The following is a 24,301-nucleotide window of genomic DNA, read 5'->3' on the forward strand; positions in this document are numbered from 1 at the left end:
AATGAATAGGCAAAATTCTAATTAGGCTGTTTCACTCATCCTTAAAATACTGTGGCGAAACAGCCGGTGGACTGGTGCGAGTTTACCATGGCTCGCCTGGTTCCCCGACGTCGTGCGTAGGGTATAGCGCGTAGTCAGAGATTTGTAGGCAGTCCGTCTAAAGACGCCGTTGTGTGAGCATCGATTAGTGGAAACTTAGCGTTGAGCTCCGAATCCGAGTAAACCTCGTGTGTAGTCGTAGAGATAGTTTGGGCAACGCGGCGTGCAAGTCAAGGGCGGATGGTGAGACTTTAGAGTAATAATTAGCAAGCTAGACCTTTTGTTGTAAGGGGAAATTAGCCTGGGTGGCTGTGGGTTGAGCTGGTGACTGGAGACCTAAGGTTCGTGTGGTATGTGCAGCAGTATTCCCTGGTCGGGAATTGGGTTGCCTGTTGCCTGTCGACCTTTGTCGCCAGGAGTCACCTCGGGGTTATAAACCGCGCTCCGTAACCTGAGCCCAGTGATTTCTGTATGCTAGGTTGCATGTGAGGGTTACTCTGGTAAAGTCTTGATCAGTGTGTGCAGTTCATAACTTGTTGCTGTTGATCGCACTGGGTGTGCACAGTGAGGTTCTTGCCACTGTGGGATAATTTTTTTAGATAATCAACGAGGTTAATTACATAGAGCCTGGTTAGGCTGGTTGTTGTAAGCATTGTATAGTAAAAGGTTATTGTTGTGTAAGGCTTACTTTATAGGGATAAACCTAGAGCAGCGGGGAACGTTGTTCTGCGAGGTTTATTGGCCACTCATTGAACCCTAAGCTTGTGTATTTGGACCGAATAAAGAGTTGTTTCTTGTTCTCTAAGACACATGTGTAGTGAGGTTTATTGAGGTTCCCTGGTCACCTCTAGGTTGCTTGCCACGTGAATTGGTATTCCTTTAGCGTTGGTATATTTCCAACAAACGGACAGGCCTAGGACTTGAATCCTCCGTTCGTGACGTAGTCCCCCCTTATTTGCGTGTAACCGCTCATGCGCATGTAAGGTCATTTAATATTTTTGTGGGATAGTCAGCTCTTGTTGGTGTGGGTGTAATTCCTCATCCATAGACAAGTGAGCGCGCCACAAATGGTGTCAGAAGTGGGATGCTTTAGTTTTACTTTTCACGAGGTTGACAGCATCCTGTGTAAGGTTGCTGAGGTTTAATAACCCTCTTGTGAGGTGTTGTCGTCAATATTTTTTTGTTATTGATTGCACTCATTTTGGTTGTTCTGGTTTTCACTGCAACTGTTGTCGGTTGCAGACGTCAGTATGAGCGACAGTTTCAAAGGTTAGTGTTGTCACTTCGGGTGAGGTTGATTTCCCGGGACTTAACGCTGACAAGTCCCTGGAGGCAGAGAATCAATTACTGCAATGGGAGGTTCAACAGTTGAAAGCTGAGCTACGGCGGAACTTCCGAAAGGGAAAAACTTCGAGCACGCCTGCTGAAGAGGGTCGTGTTCGGTCTGAGGTTGATTCGGAGATCAATTTCAGGTTGCCGAGGGAAACCTCGGGGTATGCTTCATTTGAGGGTGAACCCAAAGGAGGTTTGGCTAAACCTGGTGGGGCGAACCTTAGTACCAGTACACCACAGGGAAAGTCTTCGCCTGGGGTCAGGTCTGGTGGTGATTTTGGACTGAGTCCAGTCACAAATCCGTTTGTAGGGGCTGTTGCGAGTGATGCTCGGACGCTGCATGCGGACTTAATGAGTTTTGCGACACGACCGCCAACGAGGTGTACTAGCAACCTCACAGAGAGTTGCAGTGACGCTGAAGCAGTTCCTTGGAAACTCACGAGGGAGCCGCGGGTAGTTGGTGAGGTTAATTGTCCGGGGTCTGTGAGTGGGACGTCACGTCGCCCTCACATTGTGCCAGACAGGTATGACGGGAAGGTTGTTTGGAATGAGTATTTCAGGCATTTTGAATCCTGTCGGGAAGTGAATGGTTGGACCGATTTGCAGGCTGTCAAGTACTTGTCCGCAAGTTTACAGGGTAGTGCACTGAGGTTGATTGGTGAGGGTGCACCGTCTGGTCGCGTGCACACCTATGGTGAGCTTGTGAAGTTGTTACAGCAGAGGTTTGGTCATAGTCAACAAGCTGAGAACTTTTTGGTGGATTTACGGCATCGTCGGCAGAAACCAAAGGAGACTCTTCGTGAGTTGGGTCAGGCTATTAGAGAGTTGACGGTGAAGGCTTATCCTGAGATACAGGAAGAAGCCAGGGATAGGCTTGCCAAGAATCATTTCATGGATGCTGTAGAGAGTCAGTCAGTGCGGGAGGGCATTCACCGAGCCCGTCCAAGAGGTCTTGATGAAGCTGTTAGGGCGGCACTGGAAACTGAGAATTTTGAAAGAGTTGAGCAGCAGCGGAGGCAAGATAGCAAGCCGACCAAGTTTGCGAGAGCACTCGACAGTAGTCCGGAGGATAGGCTTGAGGAGATGGGGCATGCCATCGAAAAGAGGGTGTGTTCCATGGTCGAGTCATTGTTTTCTGAGTTGTCGAAGCAGAAGCAAAGTGATAAAATTGAGATGGTAGTGTCTCCGTCGAAATCACCTAAAACTCCTAAGAAGGAGCGAGGTGGTCTGAGGTGTTATAACTGCGGTGAACCAGGTCATTTCCGGCGAGCATGTAAGGGGCTGCGGCCGAAGCAAGGTTACAAGCAGGGAAACGCCGTCCAGCCGACCGGCGGGCTCGCGGGCAGGCTGGAAAGTTCACAGAGCCCACAGGAGGTTGTAGTCAGAAGAGACCCTCAGGTGGGGCAAGCGACCAAGTAGTGGTCGCAGGCCCCATGGGTGGGGGAAAGGCAAAATATGGTTTGTTCGTGGATGGAACGATACGGGGCACCAAGTGTAGGTTTCTCATCGATACCGGGTCGACCGACACTGTGGTGAGCAGCATAGTGTATCACCAAATTCCACGGGAACAGAGACCAATTTTGGAGACAGGACTGAAGGTGGAGCAAGTTGATGGTAGTCCGTTGGCAGTGGTTGGGGCTGCCTGGGTGGAGGTACAGATAGGGAAGACAGTAGCCACTGCGAAGGTGATCTTTGCCGATGTCCCGTATTCAGGAATTCTGGGGATGAATTTCCTGTTGCCCTTGGGTGCGAGTTTGGATCTGCAATCTCTTCAACTGAGGTTAAATGGTGAGCACATTAAATGCACTAATAGTGCTGGTGAGTCGTTTGTGGGGAGGGTAATTGTCACTGAGACTACGGAGATTCCCTCTGGCCATGAGGCTGTGGTGCCCGGCACCATTTCAAGGTTGTGTGAGGTTGTTGAGGGTCCTGTTCTTGTTGAGCCTGTGGAGGGTGGCGGTGAGTTAGCACAGCGAGGTTTAGTCCTTGCTAGGTCACTGGTTGAGGGTGACTTGGACGTGTTGCCGCTACGGGTGCTTAACCCTTGTAGGGAGAAGCGCGTCGTGCGGCGGGGTACCACCGTAGGGATGGTTTGTCAGGCTGAGGTTGACCGTGGTCATGATATTCCCTGTAGAAGAAGCGAGGTTGAGCGTAACCTCCCTAAACATCTACGGGACCTGTACAATAGAAGCGTGAGGTTTCTGAGGGATGAGGATCATCATCAGGTGATGAAGTGTCTGTCGGAGTATAATGATGTGTTTTCTCGGGGTGAGCACGATATTGGTCGGACCGAGGTTGTGGAGCATCACATTAACACGGGCGGTGCGGGGCCAATTAAAGAGAGGCCTAGGCGTCACCCGAGTTGTAATCAACAGGAGATCATGAGGCAAGTCCGTGACCTGGAGGAGAGGGGTGTCATCGAGCCGTCGGATAGTCCTTGGGCTGCCAACGTTGTCTTGGTCAAGAAGAAAGATGGTACGAAGCGGTTTTGTGTCGACTATAGAGGCCTGAACGCATGTACCATCAAGGATGCCTACCCTGTTCCCAGGATAGATGAGACGTTGGATGCGTTAGGGGGAGCTCAATGGTTTTCCACACTCGATTTGGCCTCGGGCTATTGGCAGGTCGCCCTTGACAAGGACGCCAGCCAGAAGTCGAGTTTTGTTGTTCGCAACGGTTTGTATAGGTGGAAATGCATGCCTTTCGGCCTTTGCAATGCTCCGGCGACATTTGAAAGACTAATGGAGAAGGTCATGGCTGGTCTCCAGTGGGACATCCTCTTGATTTATCTTGATGATGTGATTGTCTTTGGGAAGACTGTGGAGGAAGAGGTACAGCGTCTCAGGGTTGTGTTCGAGAGACTGCGAGAGGCTGGACTTAAGCTGAAGCCCAGCAAGTGTAGTCTGTTTCAGCGGTCAGTAGGTTACCTTGGCCACATTGTGTCGGCCGAAGGTGTGGCAACTGATCCTGGAAAGGTGTCAGCTGTGGCCGATTGGCCGGTCCCGAAATGTGTCAAGGAAGTAAGGAGTTTTCTAGGACTTGCTTCCTACTACCGGAAGTTCATCCGGGGTTTTGCGGAAGTTGCATCTCCGCTGCATGAGTTGACAGGGAAGTCTAGGGAGTTTCTTTGGACAGCGGCGTGTCAACAGGCCTTTGAGGAATTGAAACAAAGACTGCAGGAGGCTCCTGTTCTGGCTTATCCCTTGTCTGTTGGTGACTACATCTTGGATACAGATGCGAGTGGAGTTGGGATAGGGGCGGTCCTGTCCCAAGTCCAACAGGGGGAGGAGAAGGTAGTGGCCTATGCAAGCCGTAAGCTGAGCAAGGCTGAGAGAAACTATTGCGTCACGAGGCAAGAGCTGCTGGCTGTAGTAGTTTATCTCAAACACTTCAAGCAATATCTGTATGGTCGCAAGATTACCGTGAGAACGGATCATGCTGCGTTGAGGTGGTTGCTCAACTTCAAGAATCCTGAGGGCCAGCTTGCGAGGTGGCTAGAGGTGGTTTCTGAGTATGACGTGTCAATTCAGCACAGGGCTGGACGGAAACATGCAAACGCAGATGCTCTGTCCCGCAGGCAGTGCAAGCAGTGTGGGCGTAGTGAAGACCCTGGTGAGGCGGACCCTGGTGAGGTGTCCGAAACTGTTGAGGCCTGTGAGGCTTCTACAGAGTCTGTCTCAGGAGTCTCAGAGGTTGCCGAGTCAGCAGTGAGGGGAATTCTTGCTGAGCCTCATCTATCTCAAGCGGTAGTGAGGGAGGCACAGATGGCAGATCCCGATATGAGGTGGTTGATCGAGGCAAAGGAAGGTGCGAGGGGTCGGCCGGACTGGAGTAGTGTCTCACACACTTCCAAGGCCCATAAGACGCTTTGGTCTATGTGGGCTCAAATGGAGGTGCGGCAACAAATGCTGAGCCGGAGGTGGGAATCCAATGATGGTCGGTCAATCCGCTGGCAGTTGTTGTTGCCGGAAAAGCTCCGGAGTGATGTTCTGCAAGCACTTCATGGTGGACGGACGAGTGGTCATCTTGGCATGAGAAAAACATTGGCCAAGGTGAGGTTACGTTACTATTGGCCGAACATGACGGCCGATGTGAGGTCCTTCCTTCGATGTTGTGAATTGTGCCCCAGAGTGACAGTGGAAATGTGTGGATTCTTGTTGTTGGTTACTATTGCTCCAAGTGGATGGAGGCTTATCCACTTCCCGATGCAAGGGCGAAGTCAGTGGCATCAAAGTTTGTCACTGAGTTTGTATGCCGTTTTGGAGTCCCGCGGGAGCTTCATTCTGATCAGGGGAGCAATTTTGAGTCTGCAGTTTTTGCGGAGATGTGTAGAGTCCTAGGAATCAAGAAAACGAGGACGACGGCTTACAACCCGAAATCTGACGGGATGGTAGAGCGTTTCAACAAAACGTTGGTTAACATTGTTTCCATGCTGATTGAGCCTAAGAGGAAGCAGAGGGACTGGGACGAGTGTCTACCCTACGCGACCTTTGCTTACCGTTGCAGTCCACAAGAATCCACCGGTGAGTCACCTAACATGATGATGTTGGGACGTGAGGTGACGTTGCCTGTTGATTTGATGGTTGAGTGTCCTGAAGTCGAGGAGGTGGTCGAGACTGATTTTGCTTGGGAGTTGCGACGTAGGTTGCAGGAGGCCCATTGCCGGGCCAGTGAGTGTCTGAAGCAGAGTGCCCGCCGACAGAAGCGAAACTACGACCGCAAGGTTGCTGGGGAAGGCCTGAAAGAGGGCCAGTTTGTTTGGTTGTTTAGCCATTCCAGGAAGAAGGGTGTCACTCCTAAACTACAGCTACGCCGGGAGGGGCCATATTTGGTCGTGAAGAAGTTGTCCGATGTGACTTACAGGGTTCAGTTGAGGAAAGGGAGTAAGTCTCTCGTGGTTCACGCAGATAGGTTGAAGCCCTATTCTGGCGACAACTTGCAGCCGTGGGTGTATCGACCTAATAGAGTGACAGAAAGCTCTGAGGATACCGCACACGAGGTTGCTGAAATTGGGACAGCTGTAAGTGACGCACATGAGGTTGCTGCGGATGACCCTACTGTAAGTGGTGATATGGGGCAAGATGGGATGGAGTCCGCTGCGATGCCTGAGACTCGCCCGAGCAACCAACAGGTTACAAGTAATGGACCTAACAAGGAGGTTGAGGTTTCCAGACGATATCCAAGGAGAGAGCATAAGCTTCCGGTCAGATATCGATAGAGTAGAGGGGAAGCGCCTGAGGATCGCTCTGGTGGAGGAACGACATTCCAAGTATGTTCACCTGGACGTACAGCGGGAGGAACGGGTCGAACTGCATAATCAGCCTGTTGATGCGGAACTGTTCACTGTGGAGCCAGCCGACTAGACATCCATCCCCCAAGAAACAAACTGTAATCTTGCCATCAAACATTCCAATGGTGTAAAATTCCTTAATTCAACTCGTGATTCTTCTAATTAAGAAAAGAGAAAAAAAGAGTATTTTTCTACCGGTGTTGAACAGGTTTAGGCTGTTATGTTTTATATAAAGTTTCTATTTTTATGCATGTGTATTTTATATAAGGTTTATGGCGTTATGTGTTTTAAATGTATCTTCTATTTAGTGAACCTCGCGGACTATTTACTACTGTATAAGTAAACCTCAAGTGTGAGGTGTATGTTATTTTGTATAATGGACAAGTAGTCCACACTGTTTCTAATTATGTATTTTTAAGCTGTTTAGGCCGAGGCGGCCTAAGCTTTGCTGGGCCCTATGTGGCGAAACAGCCGGTGGACTGGTGCGAGTTTACCATGGCTCGCCTGGTTCCCCGACGTCGTGCGTAGGGTATAGCGCGTAGTCAGAGATTTGTAGGCAGTCCGTCTAAAGACGCCGTTGTGTGAGCATCGATTAGTGGAAACTTAGCGTTGAGCTCCGAATCCGAGTAAACCTCGTGTGTAGTCGTAGAGATAGTTTGGGCAACGCGGCGTGCAAGTCAAGGGCGGATGGTGAGACTTTAGAGTAATAATTAGCAAGCTAGACCTTTTGTTGTAAGGGGAAATTAGCCTGGGTGGCTGTGGGTTGAGCTGGTGACTGGAGACCTAAGGTTCGTGTGGTATGTGCAGCAGTATTCCCTGGTCGGGAATTGGGTTGCCTGTTGCCTGTCGACCTTTGTCGCCAGGAGTCACCTCGGGGTTATAAACCGCGCTCCGTAACCTGAGCCCAGTGATTTCTGTATGCTAGGTTGCATGTGAGGGTTACTCTGGTAAAGTCTTGATCAGTGTGTGCAGTTCATAACTTGTTGCTGTTGATCGCACTGGGTGTGCACAGTGAGGTTCTTGCCACTGTGGGATAATCTTTCTAGATAATCAACGAGGTTAATTACATAGAGCCTGGTTAGGCTGGTTGTTGTAAGCATTGTATAGTAAAAGGTTATTGTTGTGTAAGGCTTACTTTATAGGGATAAACCTAGAGCAGCGGGGAACGTTGTTCTGCGAGGTTTATTGGCCACTCATTGAACCCTAAGCTTGTGTATTTGGACCGAATAAAGAGTTGTTTCTTGTTCTCTAAGACACATGTGTAGTGAGGTTTATTGAGGTTCCCTGGTCACCTCTAGGTTGCTTGCCACGTGAATTGGTATTCCTTTAGCGTTGGTATATTTCCAACAAACGGACAGGCCTAGGACTTGAATCCTCCGTTCGTGACGTAGTCCCCCCTTATTTGCGTGTAAGCGCTCATGCGCATGTAAGGTCATTAAATATTTTTGTGGGATAGTCAGCTCTTGTTGGTGTGGGTGTAATTCCTCATCCATAGACAAGTGAGCGCGCCACAATTCCTTAAAATGATTGCCAGATATCACTTTACATGTACAAGTTCATGCAGCATGACAAGTCAGTGAATGTTATTACATGTACATGTTGGTATATAGTAATGTATTGCGCCTTGTGCCTTATAAGGTGTCAAAGCGCTTCACGATAATTATTATCCCTGTTCATCAGGAATGACACCATTGTTCTGCAGCAGCTCGATACCCATTTATACTCTTAGGTGAAGAGAGGTAATCGTAGTAAAGTACCCAAGAAAACAAGCACTATGTTCCCCGTCAGGGTTCGAACCCATGTACCACGGCACATGATTCGAACACCGTAACCATATTAGACCACAGCACTCCACATTATTATTTCGTGTTAGTATGATGAAACAGACCAGCAGATTAAATGTACAGTGTCCTTAAAACAAATAGCAACCTGGGAAATTGTAGAATATGAATTTGAAGAATGACTCAACAGTTACTATTCCTCCATCTTCAAACCATATACTAGTCACACCCCATCCCAGATTTTTAATTCACACAGAAGTGCAAGTTTTAGTATTGCGTATTCACCCATAACTGCCAGCAAGTCATACATCGTTCCAGTTCATGCTTCCTATGATGGGTACACTTGATAGCTTGAGCTACACTGGTGTGGTCTCTAATGAAGTTCTGGCCAGAAGTATTAACTAAAACTGTCCTGTCCGTAACTGTCTCTAAGATAACACGTTTGTATGATACCACCAGGGGAGCGGCGGTTCCATCACATATAGGACAACCCCTATTCAGTATCTGGATTTCTGGATGCAGTCAATGTTCACCTACACCAAGGAAAACTCCTCAAAAGACAGATTGGAACAGAAATCCCCACCAATCTTCATAGTTGGCACACACAGAAACAGTGTCGGTGGGGAAAATTTGCCAGAAAAAAATCGTAAAGGCTTGGTAAGTCCCACCTTTCTGTATACTTTATGTAATGACAAGTTGTGGATGCAAAAAAAATCATCCCAGTGTGTACTTAAGTACTGCCAGTGATAAATGTTTTTTTTTCTCCCTCTGATGAAAAAAGGAGTGCCAGTAGATATTTTTCAAAAAGTTGCAGCTAAATACATCACCAAAACTTTGTGGGCGATCAAAACGTTTTCAAATTATTGTTCGCACTTTCTGAATCAAAGTACTTCTGCTTGACAAGTGAACCGATGAGGAAGTGTTAATTATTTGAATTTGCATTGTTTAAAAAGAGCACCATCTATTTTGACCTTTTCCCCCGTCTTTTGTCTGAGTGTAGGTAGCTGAGATATTTAAACGGATACGACATGAGATCCATAACAAGCCGTACTTCAGATACGTGGTTTCTGAATTCTACGCAGTAGAGAACTCTCTAGAAGACAACCTGAAGGTATTTTAGGCCTGTTCCGATATTTAGCTGAGCAAATAAGAATACAAGCAAGTATATAAAAAAAAGTGTGAATGATCAGATATTTAACTGAATTGGGACTGACATCTGAGATCAAACTTTTATCTAACCCTTGCCTTAATTACATCATGATTACCGTAATTTTGGTAAGTTGGATATATTATAAATTGTACCAATGACCATGGATTAGGCTCCCCCCCTCCCAAAAAGGATTTATTGAGAATGTTAAGCTCAGTATTGACAACATTCTCACAACAGTTAATACTAATTCAGTGCATTTCCTTATGTTGATTATAGTGGTCAATTAAATGTTCCTTTAGGTGAACACTTAATGAGTATTTGTCACATGACAATCTGAAATAAAAAACAGCATGTTATAGCGCAAAGCGTTTTTTAGACTGGTATGAGGTGCTATATAAGCGCCATATTATTTGAGTTATTTTTTTATATCCTGACACAGATTGAAAAGCTACGCCACCACATTGAGAGCATAGCAAAGAAAGAGCCTTACATGGGTGAGAGAATCCCTTTGAACTGGCTGGCGTTTGACGATGAGAAGGGAAACATAAGTGGTGGAAAACCTGTCATGACACTGAAGCAGGTACCAATATATTATGCCGAGTAGCTTATAGCACACATATTTACTTCTTCTGTGAACTAAACTCTTTCATTAGTCAATGAACAAAATTAAATATGTACATGCACCAAATTCTATAGGATGAACTGTGTTCCAATTTACTTGCCTCTGGCCAACAGTAACATTCATATCATGCTTGGGAACTGGATCCGTAGTTTCTATTGTAATTGCACGCAGTACCCAAGTTAATCAGATACAGTCTAGGATTAGCTATTTAAGTGGCTGACTGATGAGCCTGCCTGCTGTGGTGGAGCAGGCAGTAGTTCCCCCACCCAAATTGCATATTAAGGAAATGGGGGTATGGTGCCTCCCCCAGGCTACCCAGTGGCGTATCCAGAGAGAGGGGGGGGAGGCATGGGGCCCTTTCCCCCGCCCCTCCCTTCGTCGGAATTTTCGAACAACTATTTGTTTTAAGTACGTTTTTCAATAAATAGTTAGAGAGTTCCGACATCAAACCCCCCCCAAAAAAACACAATTAAAACCCATTACATGCGCCTTGAGAATCGGCATATATTTTCCAGTATTAATAACAATGGTCAGGTTTGAAGAGCGCACTCATTGGGAAGATGGGTACCAGCCCCCCCCCCCCCCCCCATCCCCCCCCCCCTCAAAAATATTGATGGCGATTTTTGTATGTTTTCCCTTGCAAGTTCTCGTTCATTCATGGAAGTGGGAAAACGTACTTGTTTCATTGTACTCGATGATTATTCATCAGTTCGTAGAACAGTAAAAGATCAGTGGTGGACAGCCGAGTTTTGTGATAATTTTACTAAAATAGACATAACTTGGAAATGGAGTATGAAAATTACGTGAAATTTTCACAATTAAAAGTCAATAAGATGTACTTCATTCTTATGTATTTTTTAATAAAATGGAGCAAGCTGAATGTTTACAAATATTTTTGAAATTGGGTCACTTTCTTTTTGACTCACCCTGTACAGCATGTATTGTTATAGGTACAACACGGATAATTTCACGTAAAAAGTGCAAAATTACCTCCCTTGGATTTGGTTGATTTTGTTCACTGCACTTCGTGAGGTAGGTGAAAATCAGCCTACACCGTACATAAAGGATCAAATAAGGTTTTGAAAATTAAATACAACTTAAGAATAAAGGAAATATATGGCATCATGGCTTTTGGGATTTTTGCATTTTGCAATTCGATCTTGCAGTTGGTGGGTGATGTGGGAACAGAGGGATATACAAGGAATAATTCAATGTCTTCATTGTGATGCTAGGTAAAGCATGGCTTTGGGATTGAAGATGAAACTGAACTGCTGACGATGCTGAAGTTCTATCACGATCTCGGCCACATAATATACTTTGGAGGGGAAGGTGGCAAGAAAAGCCAGGCGCTGAGAGATGTGGTCATTCTGGATCCACAGTGGCTGATCGATGCCTTCAAGAAGATCCTCACTGTGAAACATCCAAGAAACCAAGTAAGTTAATTATGCATTAGGAAGTAGAAACTTGCATTGGTCTTTCCCTGACGATGATGTGAGACTTCCTAGAATCGTCCATTTGGATCAGGTCATCAGAGGCGTCATAACATTCCTGCTTGCGAATCCAAATTCCTTGTACTTTTATCTTCTTTCTGCCAAAGATCTTGTTTGCTGCGTGGTGCAGAGGTTTCGTCTGCTTGTGCCAATACACTAAAGGGCCTGTCACATTATATGCGATCTCATAGGAGACCTTACGGCGACCAAAACTATTTCATAAATTGAACAATCGCAGCGAGGACGCAAGAAAATGACAACTTTCTGACTCAAAGATGCTCAAGCTACGCTCATATTGTGCTCTTCCCACGCTTACGATGCGCTCAACTCGCTCTCTATGCGCCCCTAGTGTCAAGCTCAATTACTCGATCTAGTCGCTGCCGCTGCGCTGTCACTGTGCTCACACTACGCTCTGTTCGCTGTTGATACGTCCTAGTAGCTTGCGTCACGCCCTCTATTCGACCAAAATACGCTCATGTGACGTCACTTGCGCTGTATAGATATCACGACAAAACGGTCAATAAATATTCCAGTTTCAAAATTATTCTACAAGTTCATCGGAGTCGAGTTACTTTCTCGCGTGAGTACGCGCGCGCAGCTGAAAATGTAACAAAGATATGTGGCTCTTCGTGAAAACGCAAATCTCATTTGACCTTCTTTTACAAATGTCCGTGCAGTGGGTTTTGTACTCGTTCAAAGGGCCAAAATGTATGTGGCTCTTTGTGAAAACGCAAAATTCATTTATCGAGATTTTGGCCCCTTGCAACATTAATGTAACTTGATAGTTAATTATGTTTTGCCTACAAAAACATGTCTAAATGGTTAAGTACATTGTTTTAAAGCAAAATATTGAAAAAAAATCAAAATCGAAAAAATGATAATTTTTGACATATATGGCTCTTTGTGAAAACGGTGACGATATAAGATTGCAGACAGTGTGACAGGGCCTTAAGCGTCAGGCACCCATTGAAGCTAGCAGATATTGACGAGCCAGCACCTTTTTGCCGGGGGCTGCTCAGCTTGGGGCGGTAACTGGATATTAGTATACAAATAATGAATGTTTGTGAGTGCAATGGTAAGAATAATTTCATGAGGTGACAGATGAAATGTTTCATTCCACGAGGCAAAGCCGAGTGGAATGGAACATTTCATCTGTCACCGAATGAAATTATTCTTACCATTGCATGAACGTGAAACATTCATTATTTGTTTTATAAAACACCTGAATAAATCCTTGTTATCGGAGTGGTTGACTTTAATAGACATTTTATTTAGGTTCAAAACTGTTTAAAAGTTCGACAAGTTCATCATATTTAATTTATGCAAACTGTTCAACAGGTTAAACACAATCATATTCAATTTATCTTGATTTTTAACAGCGCCAGCAGCAGTGACACCGTGCAATGGAAGTTCTATTCACCGTGCAATAGAACTTCCATTGCACTATGCGCTGCGCGCCGTGTGTTGGGACGAATAATTCAATGACATGTGATCAACGATCCACCAATCAGATGACGGGTATTTATTTAGGTGTTGTATAAAATGCGATAATCCTACCCGGTCCCACCGATGAAGGTAAACCGCTATCTACACCAATGAGTTGGGTTTATGCCTCTTAACTTCAGACTACTGTGTTGTTTCCACACTGTGTTGTTGCATCAACTTGGCTGCAGGGGCGACCAGAAGGGTGTTTAGTAGTGTGCACACGACTGACTTGGGGCGTTACGAAGTCTTCTGAAGCACCCACGAGGCAGTGGGGCTATTTCCCCGTAGCTAGGATGCACTACTAACTTCTATCTGACCCGAAATTCGAATCATGGTTATTCTTCTCTAGGCAGTATCATTATACCCGAACCTATGAAGCCTGGGAAGGGACAGTGTGGATTTTTTATTTGGAATTTCCTAATTCGTTCGCACGAATTACTAATTCGTTCGCACGAATTGCTAATTCGTTCGCACGAATTAGTAATTCGTTCGCACGAATTGCTATTTCGTTCGCACGAATTGCTATTTCGTTCGCACGAATTACTATTTCGTTCGCACGAATTACTAATTCGTTTGCACGAATTACTAATTCGTGGGAACGAATTAGTAATTCGTGCGAACGAATTACTGGAGTTATTCGTGCGAACGAATTGGTAATTCGTGCGAACGAATTACTGGAGTTTGCTAATTCGTTCCCACGAATTAGTAATTCGTGGGAACGAATTAGTAATTCGTTCGCACGAATTAGTAATTCGTTCCCACGAATTACTAATTCGTGCGAACGAATTACTAATTCGTCTGAACGAATTAGTAATTCGTGGGAACGAATTAGTAATTCGTGCGAACGAATTAGGAAATTCCAAAAAAAAATTCCACCCTGTCCCTTCCCGGGCTTCATACGAACCTAATATCTACTAGAACGTATAGTCACATTTCCTTCTTCTAGGCAATGCATTTCTAAAGAAGCTCCACCTACCAGGGGCGATCTTGTTCTAGTGCCAGGGATTTGCTGAATCCTGTTATTCAGTATAAACAGTGTTGGCACAAAAACTCACATGTTTGAACTTGGTTAGGGGACTTTGAAAGGCCATTCGGAAAATTTGGATAATTCAGTGAGAACGGAGGTATGGAGCTGCTGAATTCTTAAACATAACTTGTGTATGGGGAAAGTTAGTCGATATTAGTTTGGTGTTAAAAGGTTTAAAAGGATCCCTTGGGGAGCTCAACCCATGTTTCGTACATACGTTTCACATTCTGTGCAACAAAGTATAGGCCCTACATGTCGAGGGTCACACTTGTGTAATTGTTGCATGACTAAGACTTACTCTGTGAACTATGTTGCTTCTAATCAAATGGGGCAGTTATGCAATGGAATTTATGAAGACAAATGTCGAGTACATTTGTAATGCAGTGCATAACTAAAATGCCATGAAGCTCGACCCGGGGCAAACCTGGCTCTGCATGTCGGGTACAAATATTTTAACCCTTGTCTTGGGCTTAACCATCGGGGTTGACATGGGGTTGGCTGTTGGGTTTGGCAGGGAATTCAAAATGTGACACTCTGCTTGTTTCAATGCGGCATTAACTTCGTGTCAATCCTTGGGTTTTCCTCGTAAGAACAGGCCTTATTAGTTCCTCAAAACCCTAAACTACTGTTGATTCAACATCTGAATGAACCAAAGTATGTGATTTTTTTTTTCCAATTGAGAACGAACATTATGTCCAGTCTTGGGATCGACTGCAAAAAAATGGCATATTGGAGGATTTGCTCATCGACCACATGTGGAAAGACATCATTGAGCACAAAAAGGCGCTGCTGGATCTGATGGACATGTTTGACCTACTCTGTGAGCGTGTTGATGAGGTATGTTTTGCTTGCATTCACAGTTCAAATCTAAAATATATGAGGTACAAATATAATGAATTACAGTGGATTTTGTGAAAAAAATACAGACCGACAGTAAAACACAAGTTCGACATGAGAACTGCACAATATATTACTTGGCATACAAAAATATGTCTTACTTTTGATCCTAAATAACTCTGTTGTTTACTTCTCTGTTGTTTACGCGTCCCAAATTGTAACCAGAAGCCACTCCACAAAATTCACTTATATTTATGTGGAGAAATGACTTATGATAGTGATTTGTTGTTGATCATTCACAAATTTGGCCAACAGAGGGCGCTCGCCTACTCACCGTTAAATTGCCAAAAGCTGGCCTGCCCAGGTGTGTGCACAATATTCTAAAAATAGAACGTGTATCCATGCAGCGCAGGGATATGTCTGCAAAGACTGGCATTCGGTGTCGTGTAAGATAATATAGGGCCTCATTAATTATTGTTTGGTGCTTATAAAAGACTGTATCTTACATAATTTGGTAGTTAAGTATACTCTTTGTATATTACTAAGGTTCTTTAGAGTGATACAAAAGCTGTTTATTCTAAGAGAAGGGAGAGGTAACCCAGACAGCGGTAAACAGGCTTCGCGGGGCAGTGCTCCGGAACTAGTGTCAAACGAGAAGGATAGAAATCTGTGTCAGTCACGGGAAGAGATGAGAGGAATGGCCTCCGAGTTGGGGAAAATACAGAGATAAATCCCCCGACTACCGCTGGAAATCATGACGAAAGCTACTGCTTGTCGTGCTTAGCCTGGTGCAGCGACTGGCTACCTCCTTCCCTTCGACTCTGAGCTACCAATGAAGACGAATGAACATTAATGAATGAATAAATAATCAGTGATTATCCGGTGAAACTTAATCTCCGCTGTGTGTGTGTATGTCAACTCGCCCCCAACGAGACTCAAGCCCCATGGCGCTACTCCGCGCTCACTACAAATTGGTAACACGGATGGGGTGTTTGTAGTTATTCTTCGGCGGGACTATAGTTTTGCAGATGCTGCGGGGTCATCATCAAGCCATCGGACTGGTTCTTTTGGCCGTGTTTGGTGAGTGCAGACGACTGGGACTCGATCAAAAGTTGAAGATTTCGCCAGAGTCATCGGGCGTGCGACCGCACGCTGTGGGTGTGTGACGGGGAGCGAGTCCAGGAGCGACACGGTGTGCAGCCGGAGATCGCGTCGGATGCATGGTCCAACGGTGTTGATGAGCGACGGTGCAGACGGGCTATTCAAGCATCAGTGGTTCTACCCGGAGGAGTTGTGTTGAAGTGGAGAAATGCACCGGAGACGGAGTCGACAATGAACTGTTTAATAGCGGTATTGTTCATTGTTAATTAGGCCCAATTGACATTGATTTTCTTAGTGTGTGCGTTTAATTTCATGGGAATTGTGTATTAGCGGGTACTGTTTGAATGTGGGGTAAAATTCATTCAAGGTTATGTGCATGCATACACGGTTAAGGGGCCAGTAATTGTGTAGTTCAGACAGTTGTTGCGTGGCAGTCTGTGTGGGCTTGGTAGTTTCCCATTAATTGGGGGGGGTCCTTTCTGGCTTTGATACCTGATTTTGTGTGCGCTGTGGACTTGCGCGTGTGTGTTGCTAGGATAGTTCGGACAACCATGGCAACGGAGGCGAGTTTAATGACTCAGTTAGTCTCTGAACTAGCGAACGCGTTAAAACAGAATAGTGCCACCAGGGAACGACCGATCAAACTTGAGCGGTTTAAGGGAAAGCCAGTGAGGGCAGGAGAACCGACTCTGAAGGAGTGGTTAGAGGAAGTTGATATTTACTGTAGGCAGTGCAACATCCCAGAGAAGGGGAAGGCTCAAGTGATAGTTGATCATTTGGCTGGACCTGCGCGAGTAGAAGTAAAAAGTAGGGAAGATGTTAAATCCAATCACTCGCTTCTGATTAAACTGCTTTATAACCAGTTTGGGGGAGGGGAGACACTACAGTCCCTTCAGAAGGTTTTCTTTGAAAGGGGGCAATTAGAAGATGAGTCCCTGATGGATTTCTCCCGTGCCTTAATTAGGATGTATGAGAGAATTTTGCGCATAGCTCCCCAAGATGAGAGAGATTCCTTAGGAAAACTGAAGGACAAAACTCTTATCAATCAGTTTGTGGCAGGAGCGCGCGGACAAAGCGCACGATTTGAGCTGAAGAGATTGCAGCTGTCTAACTCTGGCCAAACCTTTAACCATTTCAGAGATGCCGCACTGGAATTGTTCAAAGATTTTGAAGTCACTACCAAGGCTAAACACAGTCATGTGCGCCATGTAGATGTAGATTGTCCGGTCAATGATGATAGTGTAGATAGGTCGTTTGATATAGGTGTTAAGGTCGACACATTATCAGCGGGTGTAGACCCTAAGTTGCAACAGCAACAGTCTGACATGTTAAAATGCATGCAGGATATGCTGGGTCAAATGAGCAAGCAGCAGGAACAAATTACGTTCTTGATGCAGTGCATGCTGCGCACACAGGTGACAGAACAAGCCGGTCCACAGGGGAATAGTCACATCCCAGGTCGGTCAGTGATTTGTTATAAGTGTAGAAAGCCGGGGCATTACAAGTCTCAATGTCGTTCCCAGCAAAACTCTGATAGAATCGGAACCCAAAACATGGAATCGGGTCAAGCAGGTGCCACAAAAGCACCTGACAGTCAATATAAGCCTGCGTTAAACTGAAGGCCTCCACTTCCGTGGGCCGGGTGGTGGAGGAGAGTCACAAGCGGCCCTTGCCGTGTAATGCACTTGTTGGGGAGGGAGCGTTGCCTAAGTTGTCCGCGGACGAATTACTAACAAAGTTAGTTAAAGAAAGCCCTCGAGCTGAGGCTACACTGGCTGGAGTGCCAGCCACGTGTATTCTTGATACAGGCGCAGAGACCTCCCTAATGAGTGAGACATTTTATCAGGAACATTTGGCCGACAAAATAATGGGTGTAAAACCACTGGGTACTTACCTTGAAGTGTTTGGTGTGGGTGGTTTGGAGGTTCCAATCACCGGATATGTAGAAGTACCGCTTACTGTTTTTAACAAAACCGTTGAGGCTAATTTTTTAGTGGTAAAGGATTCCTGCGACGGTGGATTGCTAAATCGTCGGAACAGTCCATTGATTTTGGGGTGTAATGTTCTAGAAATGTTAAAGGATCTTGTTGTAGAACAAGGGCAAGGTGACAGTGAAGCTTGGAATGTGACTCTCCAGTGGTATAGGCTTACCAAAGGGCAAAGTAAACAGACTGACAGGGGGACTAAAGATTCAAGTGTTAAAACCAAGTTGCTGCACGTACTAGTAGACATGAAATAGCCATTCCACCTCGGCAGGTGAAGACCGTTAGTTGTCACATTAGGGCACCAGTTCATGTGTTTAGGAACAAAGTTGTGATGGTGGAAAGTACACAATTCGGTGTACAGTCAGAAGGTGCAACTAGTAGTACATGTAATTTGAGTGCAGCGGCTAAAGTTTACGACTCATGTGAACTCACAAACGGAAAAACGGTATCGGTTGTAATTGCAAACTTGGGAACACAATCCATGGTGATACCACCATACTCGAAGCTCGCAACGGTGGTTGAGACTTCAATCTCCGATTGTATCGAGTTGAATCAGACACAATCCGGTGTGAGTGTGTCAGTCAACCATTTACTGGTTGAAAATCCGAGAAACTTGAATGAAGACACATTTAAGTCTGGCTCAGAACAACAAAGAGAAGAGTTTACCTTCTCAGATGGAAGCAAGTATTTCTTGCCTCCAGGTTTAGATCTTACTGCTTGCAGTTTAAGTAGTAAGGAGAGGGAGCAGCTTGCACGTCTCATACAGAAGCATGACCACGTGTTCTCAAAAGGAGGGTTTGATGTTGGATACTGCGACCGTATCCCTCACAGAATTAACACGGTGGATAACACTCCGGTTAATGAACCTTATAGGAGGATTTCACCTCACTGTATCCAGGAGGTGAAGACCCTCTTGCAAGACATGTTGGATCAGGGGATCATAAAACGAAGTGAGAGTCCTTATGCAAGCGCGGTCGTGTTGGTGAGAAAATGGGACGGTTCGTTGCGTCTATGCATCGATTTCAGAAAGTTAAACGCGAAGACTGTTCGCGATGCCTTCCCTCTACCGCGCATAGAGGAGTCACTAGAGGCTCTACAGGGTGCTAAGTATTTCTCTGCGATCGACTTAGCTCATGGCTACCATCAGGTTGCCATGGATCCTGGTTCTGTAGAGAAAACAGCATTTCGCATTCCCTTTGGGTTATACGAATTCACACGAATGCCGTTCGGGTTGGCAAATGCGCCAGGGACGTTTCAAAGGGTAATGGAGCAGTGTTTGGGCGACATGAATTTATCAGAGTTGCTGATATATCTAGATGATATCTTAGTGTTTTCTTCTACTGTAGAAGAACATTTGGAACGCTTAGACAAGGTTTTCTCTAAGCTCGGAGAATTCGGCTTGAAAATTAAGGGCAAAAAGTGTTCCTTGTTTCGCAGCGAGGTGCACTATCTCGGGCATGTTGTCAGTGCACAGGGAATCTCGGTCGATAGCGACAAGATACAACGTGTTCAGGATTGGCCAGTGCCAAAGGGGCCAGAGGAACTTCGGTCGTTCCTAGGCCTGGCGAGCTATTATCGTCGTTTTGTAGAAGGTTTTGCCAAGGTGGCTGCTCCGCTGCATGCTGTGCTGCCTCCTGTCAATAAGGGTAAACCTCGATCAACCACTGGGCTTAAGTGGGGTTCAGAGGCGCAGGCTGCGTTTGAGAAGCTGAAGCAATTGTTAGTGCAGGCCCCAGTGTTGGCCTATCCTGATTTTACGCGACCCTTTGTGCTTGAAGTTGATGCTTCCTTAAAGGGGCTGGGTGCTTGTTTGGTGCAGCGCGATGACGAGGGGAGGCTTCATCCTGTCGCTTATGCGAGTAGGGGTTTAAGGGGTGCAGAGTCGAAATACCCAGATTACAGTTCGTTCAAGCTTGAGTTGCTGGGCTTAAAGTGGGCAGTCGTGGATAAATTTCGAGACTATTTGATCGGCAGCACATTCACAGTTTTAACGGATAATAATCCGTTGGCACACCTGAACACAGCTAAGTTGGGTGCCAGTGAAATGAGATGGGCAGCACAGCTTGCAGCGTTCAGCTTTGACATTAAGTATCGGTCAGGCGCCAGCAATCGTTGTGCGGATGCTTAAAGCCGGCATCCGAGAAACTGCTCCTCGGAGGTAGTTGAAGGTGTTCTTCAAACGAAGACACATTCAACTTCAGTTCCATTACATGTAGGTGCATGTAATTCCAAGTGCGCGTTCACGAAGTATAAGCCGTTAGAAACCGGTCCGCCAGGAGTTTTTCCGTCCTGGTCCAGTGAGCAGCTTTTAGCTCTTCAAAGATATGATCCATTGTTGAGTATTATTTGGGAACGCTGGGACCAGAGTTGGTCACCGGGAGAAGTAGTACACGGTGATCGGGAAGATCCACCCGGGTTGAAGCATTGGTTGTGGCAGTGGTCGCGCTTTGCGGTACGAGACGGTGTCCTGTGTCGAAGGGTTGAAGATCCTGTGGTTGGGGAGGTATTTCAAATACTTATGCCCGAGACAATTCGCTCTAGGGCTATGGGTGGCTGCCACGATGGTTGGGGTCATCAGGGGGTTGCACGAACGTGTTCACTTTTGCGCAAGCGCGTTTATTGGCCGAACATGACCGCAGATGTGCGGGCTCACATACGGAAATGTGAACGTTGTGTGGCGGCGAAGGTGTCCGAACCCATTCCGAAGGTTCCGATGCGTCACTTATTGGCTTTCAGGCCCTTGGAAGTATTGGCCATTGACTTTGTTAAGATTGACAGGGGTCGTGGTGGATACGAGGATATTCTTGTTATGACCGATGTGTACACGAAATATACTCAAGCTGTACCATGTAGGGACCAATGTGCTGAAACTGTCGCTAAGGTGCTCAGAGACAGTTGGTTTACGAGATTCGGCATCCCAAACAGATTGCATAGCGATCAGGGTAGGAATTTTGAGGGGGAATTGGTCCGTGAACTATGCACATTGTATGGTATCAAAAAGTCACGAACGACGCCGTATCACCCGGAAGGAAATGGGCAGGCGGAAAGATTCAATAGAACCTTGTTTGGATTGATCAAGTCATTCAGCGAACACGAGCGCAAACGATGGCCGGACTTTTTGTCACACCTTGTTTTTGTTTACAATTCCACACCTCACTCCACCACGGGCGTAACGCCGTACACATTAATGTTCGGAAGGGAACCATTGATTCCATTGGACCAAATTTTGGGTCGGACAGATAGTAATTGGGAACAGAATTTTGTCAGGGAACAATCGGAGCTGCTTGAGAGAGTAGGGGCCTTGGTAATAGAGAGGGTAGAGAAAAGAGCACGTCAGAACGAAAACGCACATAGTAACAGAGCTACTGCGGCACCTTTACCAGTGGGTTCACGAGTTCTTTTAAGGAAATGCGCGTTCAAGGGCCGTCACAAACTAGAAGACGCATACTGTAGAGAATCGTATGTAGTGGCATGGCAGAATGTCCACGGGGATGTATATCGCATTCGACCAATTGATGGAGGACCGGAGAAGACGGTCAACCGTAAATATTTACGAGTGGATCCACTTGCAGATCCAGAGTCTGGCGATGACATTGAGAGTAGTGATGAGTCCGAAAACGACTTTATTGTGACCAAGTCTGAACCAAGTAACTCAGCAGTTGACCAAGGGGTACAGGATAATAAAGTAGGGGAGCCCCATAGGGTCTCAGAGTTAGATCACGAACAACCTCGGAGAACATCACGGAGAAGAACTAAGGGTGTTCATTCAAACCCACACAGGCTGCCCCGCTCTGTTCTGAAATAGTCTTGGTGTGAGGGTTTAGCCTGTGGCTGCATGGGACTCGGACATACTCTGTGGAAGAGACTTGGGGTATCCAGTCTTCCTGTGAGTGAGTCCGACCCCATGTGGTCGCCTTGCTCTACTTCTCACCTGGACATGGTCCATGCGGCTCAGGCCGGTGTATGCATGTACATTATGTACCACTTGGTAAATAAGCATTACCAGTTGGGTTTTGAAATTACAAAATGTATTCAGTTCCAGAAGAATGTAAATCTAAAGATTATAGAGTGCATGATTTATATAGACAAATTGTTTGAAGCTCGAGTTGAAGAGGGGGAGATACCATTACCATTATGGGACTTGTGTTATTTGGACACAGTTTTGTTAGGCGTTTCTCAGGAAGGCGAGAAGCAACAGTAAATATAGATTTAGAGAGGAAAAGAGTACCTCTTTCTTGTTTGGGGGAAGGAGGATTGACATTAAGTCGCATTAATGCCAATCGTTGTCGTTATTACCATATGATTGCCAGAGTACAGCCCTCTATTTTGATAATTATAATTTTGATAATAATAATCTAGGGACTTATGATTTGGGTACAGTTGGTGTATCATCAAAGGATGTGTTTGACTTACTTTGTTCCTTTGTTCGGGATCTGCCAAGGTTTGGTATTAGTCCTTGTGTAGTGGTGTTTTTGCCTGTCTTGCCACGTACAGGTAATATGAGGCCGAATCAAGTATCTGTCTCTGAATTTAATGAGAAGGCAGAGGTCTTCAACAAGCTGCTTGAAGCAGAAACTCTTAAGGAGGACCGTTGGTGGGTCTGGCATCACCGTGGTTTAAAGCACCCACGTTTTAATCTGGACGGTGTGCACCTCAATCGATGGGGAATGTCCCAATACGAGAGAACCCTCAGACAGCTTGTTAAATTTTTCGAAAGTAAATTTTGGTAAATATTCAAAAGGAACCAGACACATTGTTTAAGCATTAAGCTTTATTCTTAATGTTTTATTTAGTGTTTAACTTGTTATAGTAATGTTAGCGTTTATAAATCTTTAAATCAAGGTGATCTCCAGGAGAAGATCAATTCAGTAGGGGAGTTTGTGGAGAAATGACTTATGATAGTGATTTGTTGTTGATCATTCACAAATTTGGCCAACAGAGGGCGCTCGCCTACTCACCGTTAAATTGCCAAAAGCTGGCCTGCCCAGGTGTGTGCACAATATTCTAAAAATAGAACGTGTATCCATGCAGCGCAGGGATATGTCTGCAAAGACTGGCATTCGGTGTCGTGTAAGATAATATAGGGCCTCATTAATTATTGTTTGGTGCTTATAAAAGACTGTATCTTACATAATTTGGTAGTTAAGTATACTCTTTGTATATTACTAAGGTTCTTTGGAGTGATACAACAGCTGTTTATTCTAAGAGAAGGGAGAGGTAACCCAGACAGCGGTAAACAGGCTTCGCGGGGCAGTGCTCTGGAACTAGTGTCAAACGAGAAGGATAGAAATCTGTGTCAGTCACGGGAAGAGATGAGAGGAATGGCCTCCGAGTTGGGGAAAATACAGAGATAAATCCCCCGACTACCGCTGGAAATCATGACGAAAGCTACTGCTTGTCGTGCTTAGCCTGGTGCAGCGACTGGCTACCTCCTTCCCTTCGACTCTGAGCTACCAATGAAGACGAATGAACATTAATGAATGAATAAATAATCAGTGATTATCCGGTGAAACTTAATCTCCGCTGTGTGTGTGTATGTCAACTCGCCCCCAACGAGACTCAAGCCCCATGGCGCTACTCCGCGCTCACTACATTTATACAACGACAGACTGATGTCACTAAGTATTCTCAGAAGTCAAAAATAATATATTTGTTGACGTCTGAGAATACTTAATGACATCAGTCAGCATTTCAGTACTATAAATATTTTCCACTTTAGCCTCGGAAGGAAGAGAAAAGTAGCACTGCTCCATCCACGGCCACACAGCCTTCCCTCACAAATGCATCTTACTATGTGCCTTCAATGTTGCGGCAGCGGACATCACGTTCATCTCCACTTGAGACGATTGAGAAGAATTCAAACGTGTTCTATGTGGACTTCGAAGAATTCCTCCCTGGTAAATTCGGGCCGGCATGCCTTTAAATAGTACATTTTTTGGGTAAAACAGAACAGAATAGTATGTTTTCCAATGTCTTTCATGTTGGTATACCTCATACACGTTACTCTATTTTGGGTTCCACATTGATTGATATTAGCAAGACATTTTTTTCATCCTTTTATGTTTAATTTAAAGTTTCAAAAAAGAAACTGACCGGGATTTGAACCGGCAAATTCCGAATTGCCGTTCCGGTGCTCTACCAACTAAGCTATCCATCTCTCAT

At 45.6% G+C, this 24,301-nt stretch overlaps 1 protein-coding gene across 1 annotated transcript in view; it reads left to right on the forward strand.

Moving 5' to 3' along the window:
* LOC119731902 (probable serine/threonine-protein kinase roco8) overlaps window positions 1–24,301 on the forward strand; it is a 45,064-nt gene that overhangs the window by 15,222 nt on the left and 5,541 nt on the right. Inside the window, exons 8-13 of the mRNA XM_038205188.1 lie at window positions 8,902–9,099; window positions 9,443–9,553; window positions 10,032–10,172; window positions 11,447–11,647; window positions 14,898–15,053; window positions 23,859–24,036. Of these exons, the coding sequence (XP_038061116.1) occupies window positions 8,902–9,099; window positions 9,443–9,553; window positions 10,032–10,172; window positions 11,447–11,647; window positions 14,898–15,053; window positions 23,859–24,036 (985 nt within the window). The remainder of the gene's footprint in view (window positions 1–8,901; window positions 9,100–9,442; window positions 9,554–10,031; window positions 10,173–11,446; window positions 11,648–14,897; window positions 15,054–23,858; window positions 24,037–24,301) is intronic.

This window comes from Patiria miniata, unplaced genomic scaffold (assembly GCF_015706575.1).
Source record: "Patiria miniata isolate m_02_andy unplaced genomic scaffold, ASM1570657v1 HiC_scaffold_24, whole genome shotgun sequence".
In the NCBI taxonomy this organism is placed as follows: domain Eukaryota; kingdom Metazoa; phylum Echinodermata; class Asteroidea; order Valvatida; family Asterinidae; genus Patiria; species Patiria miniata.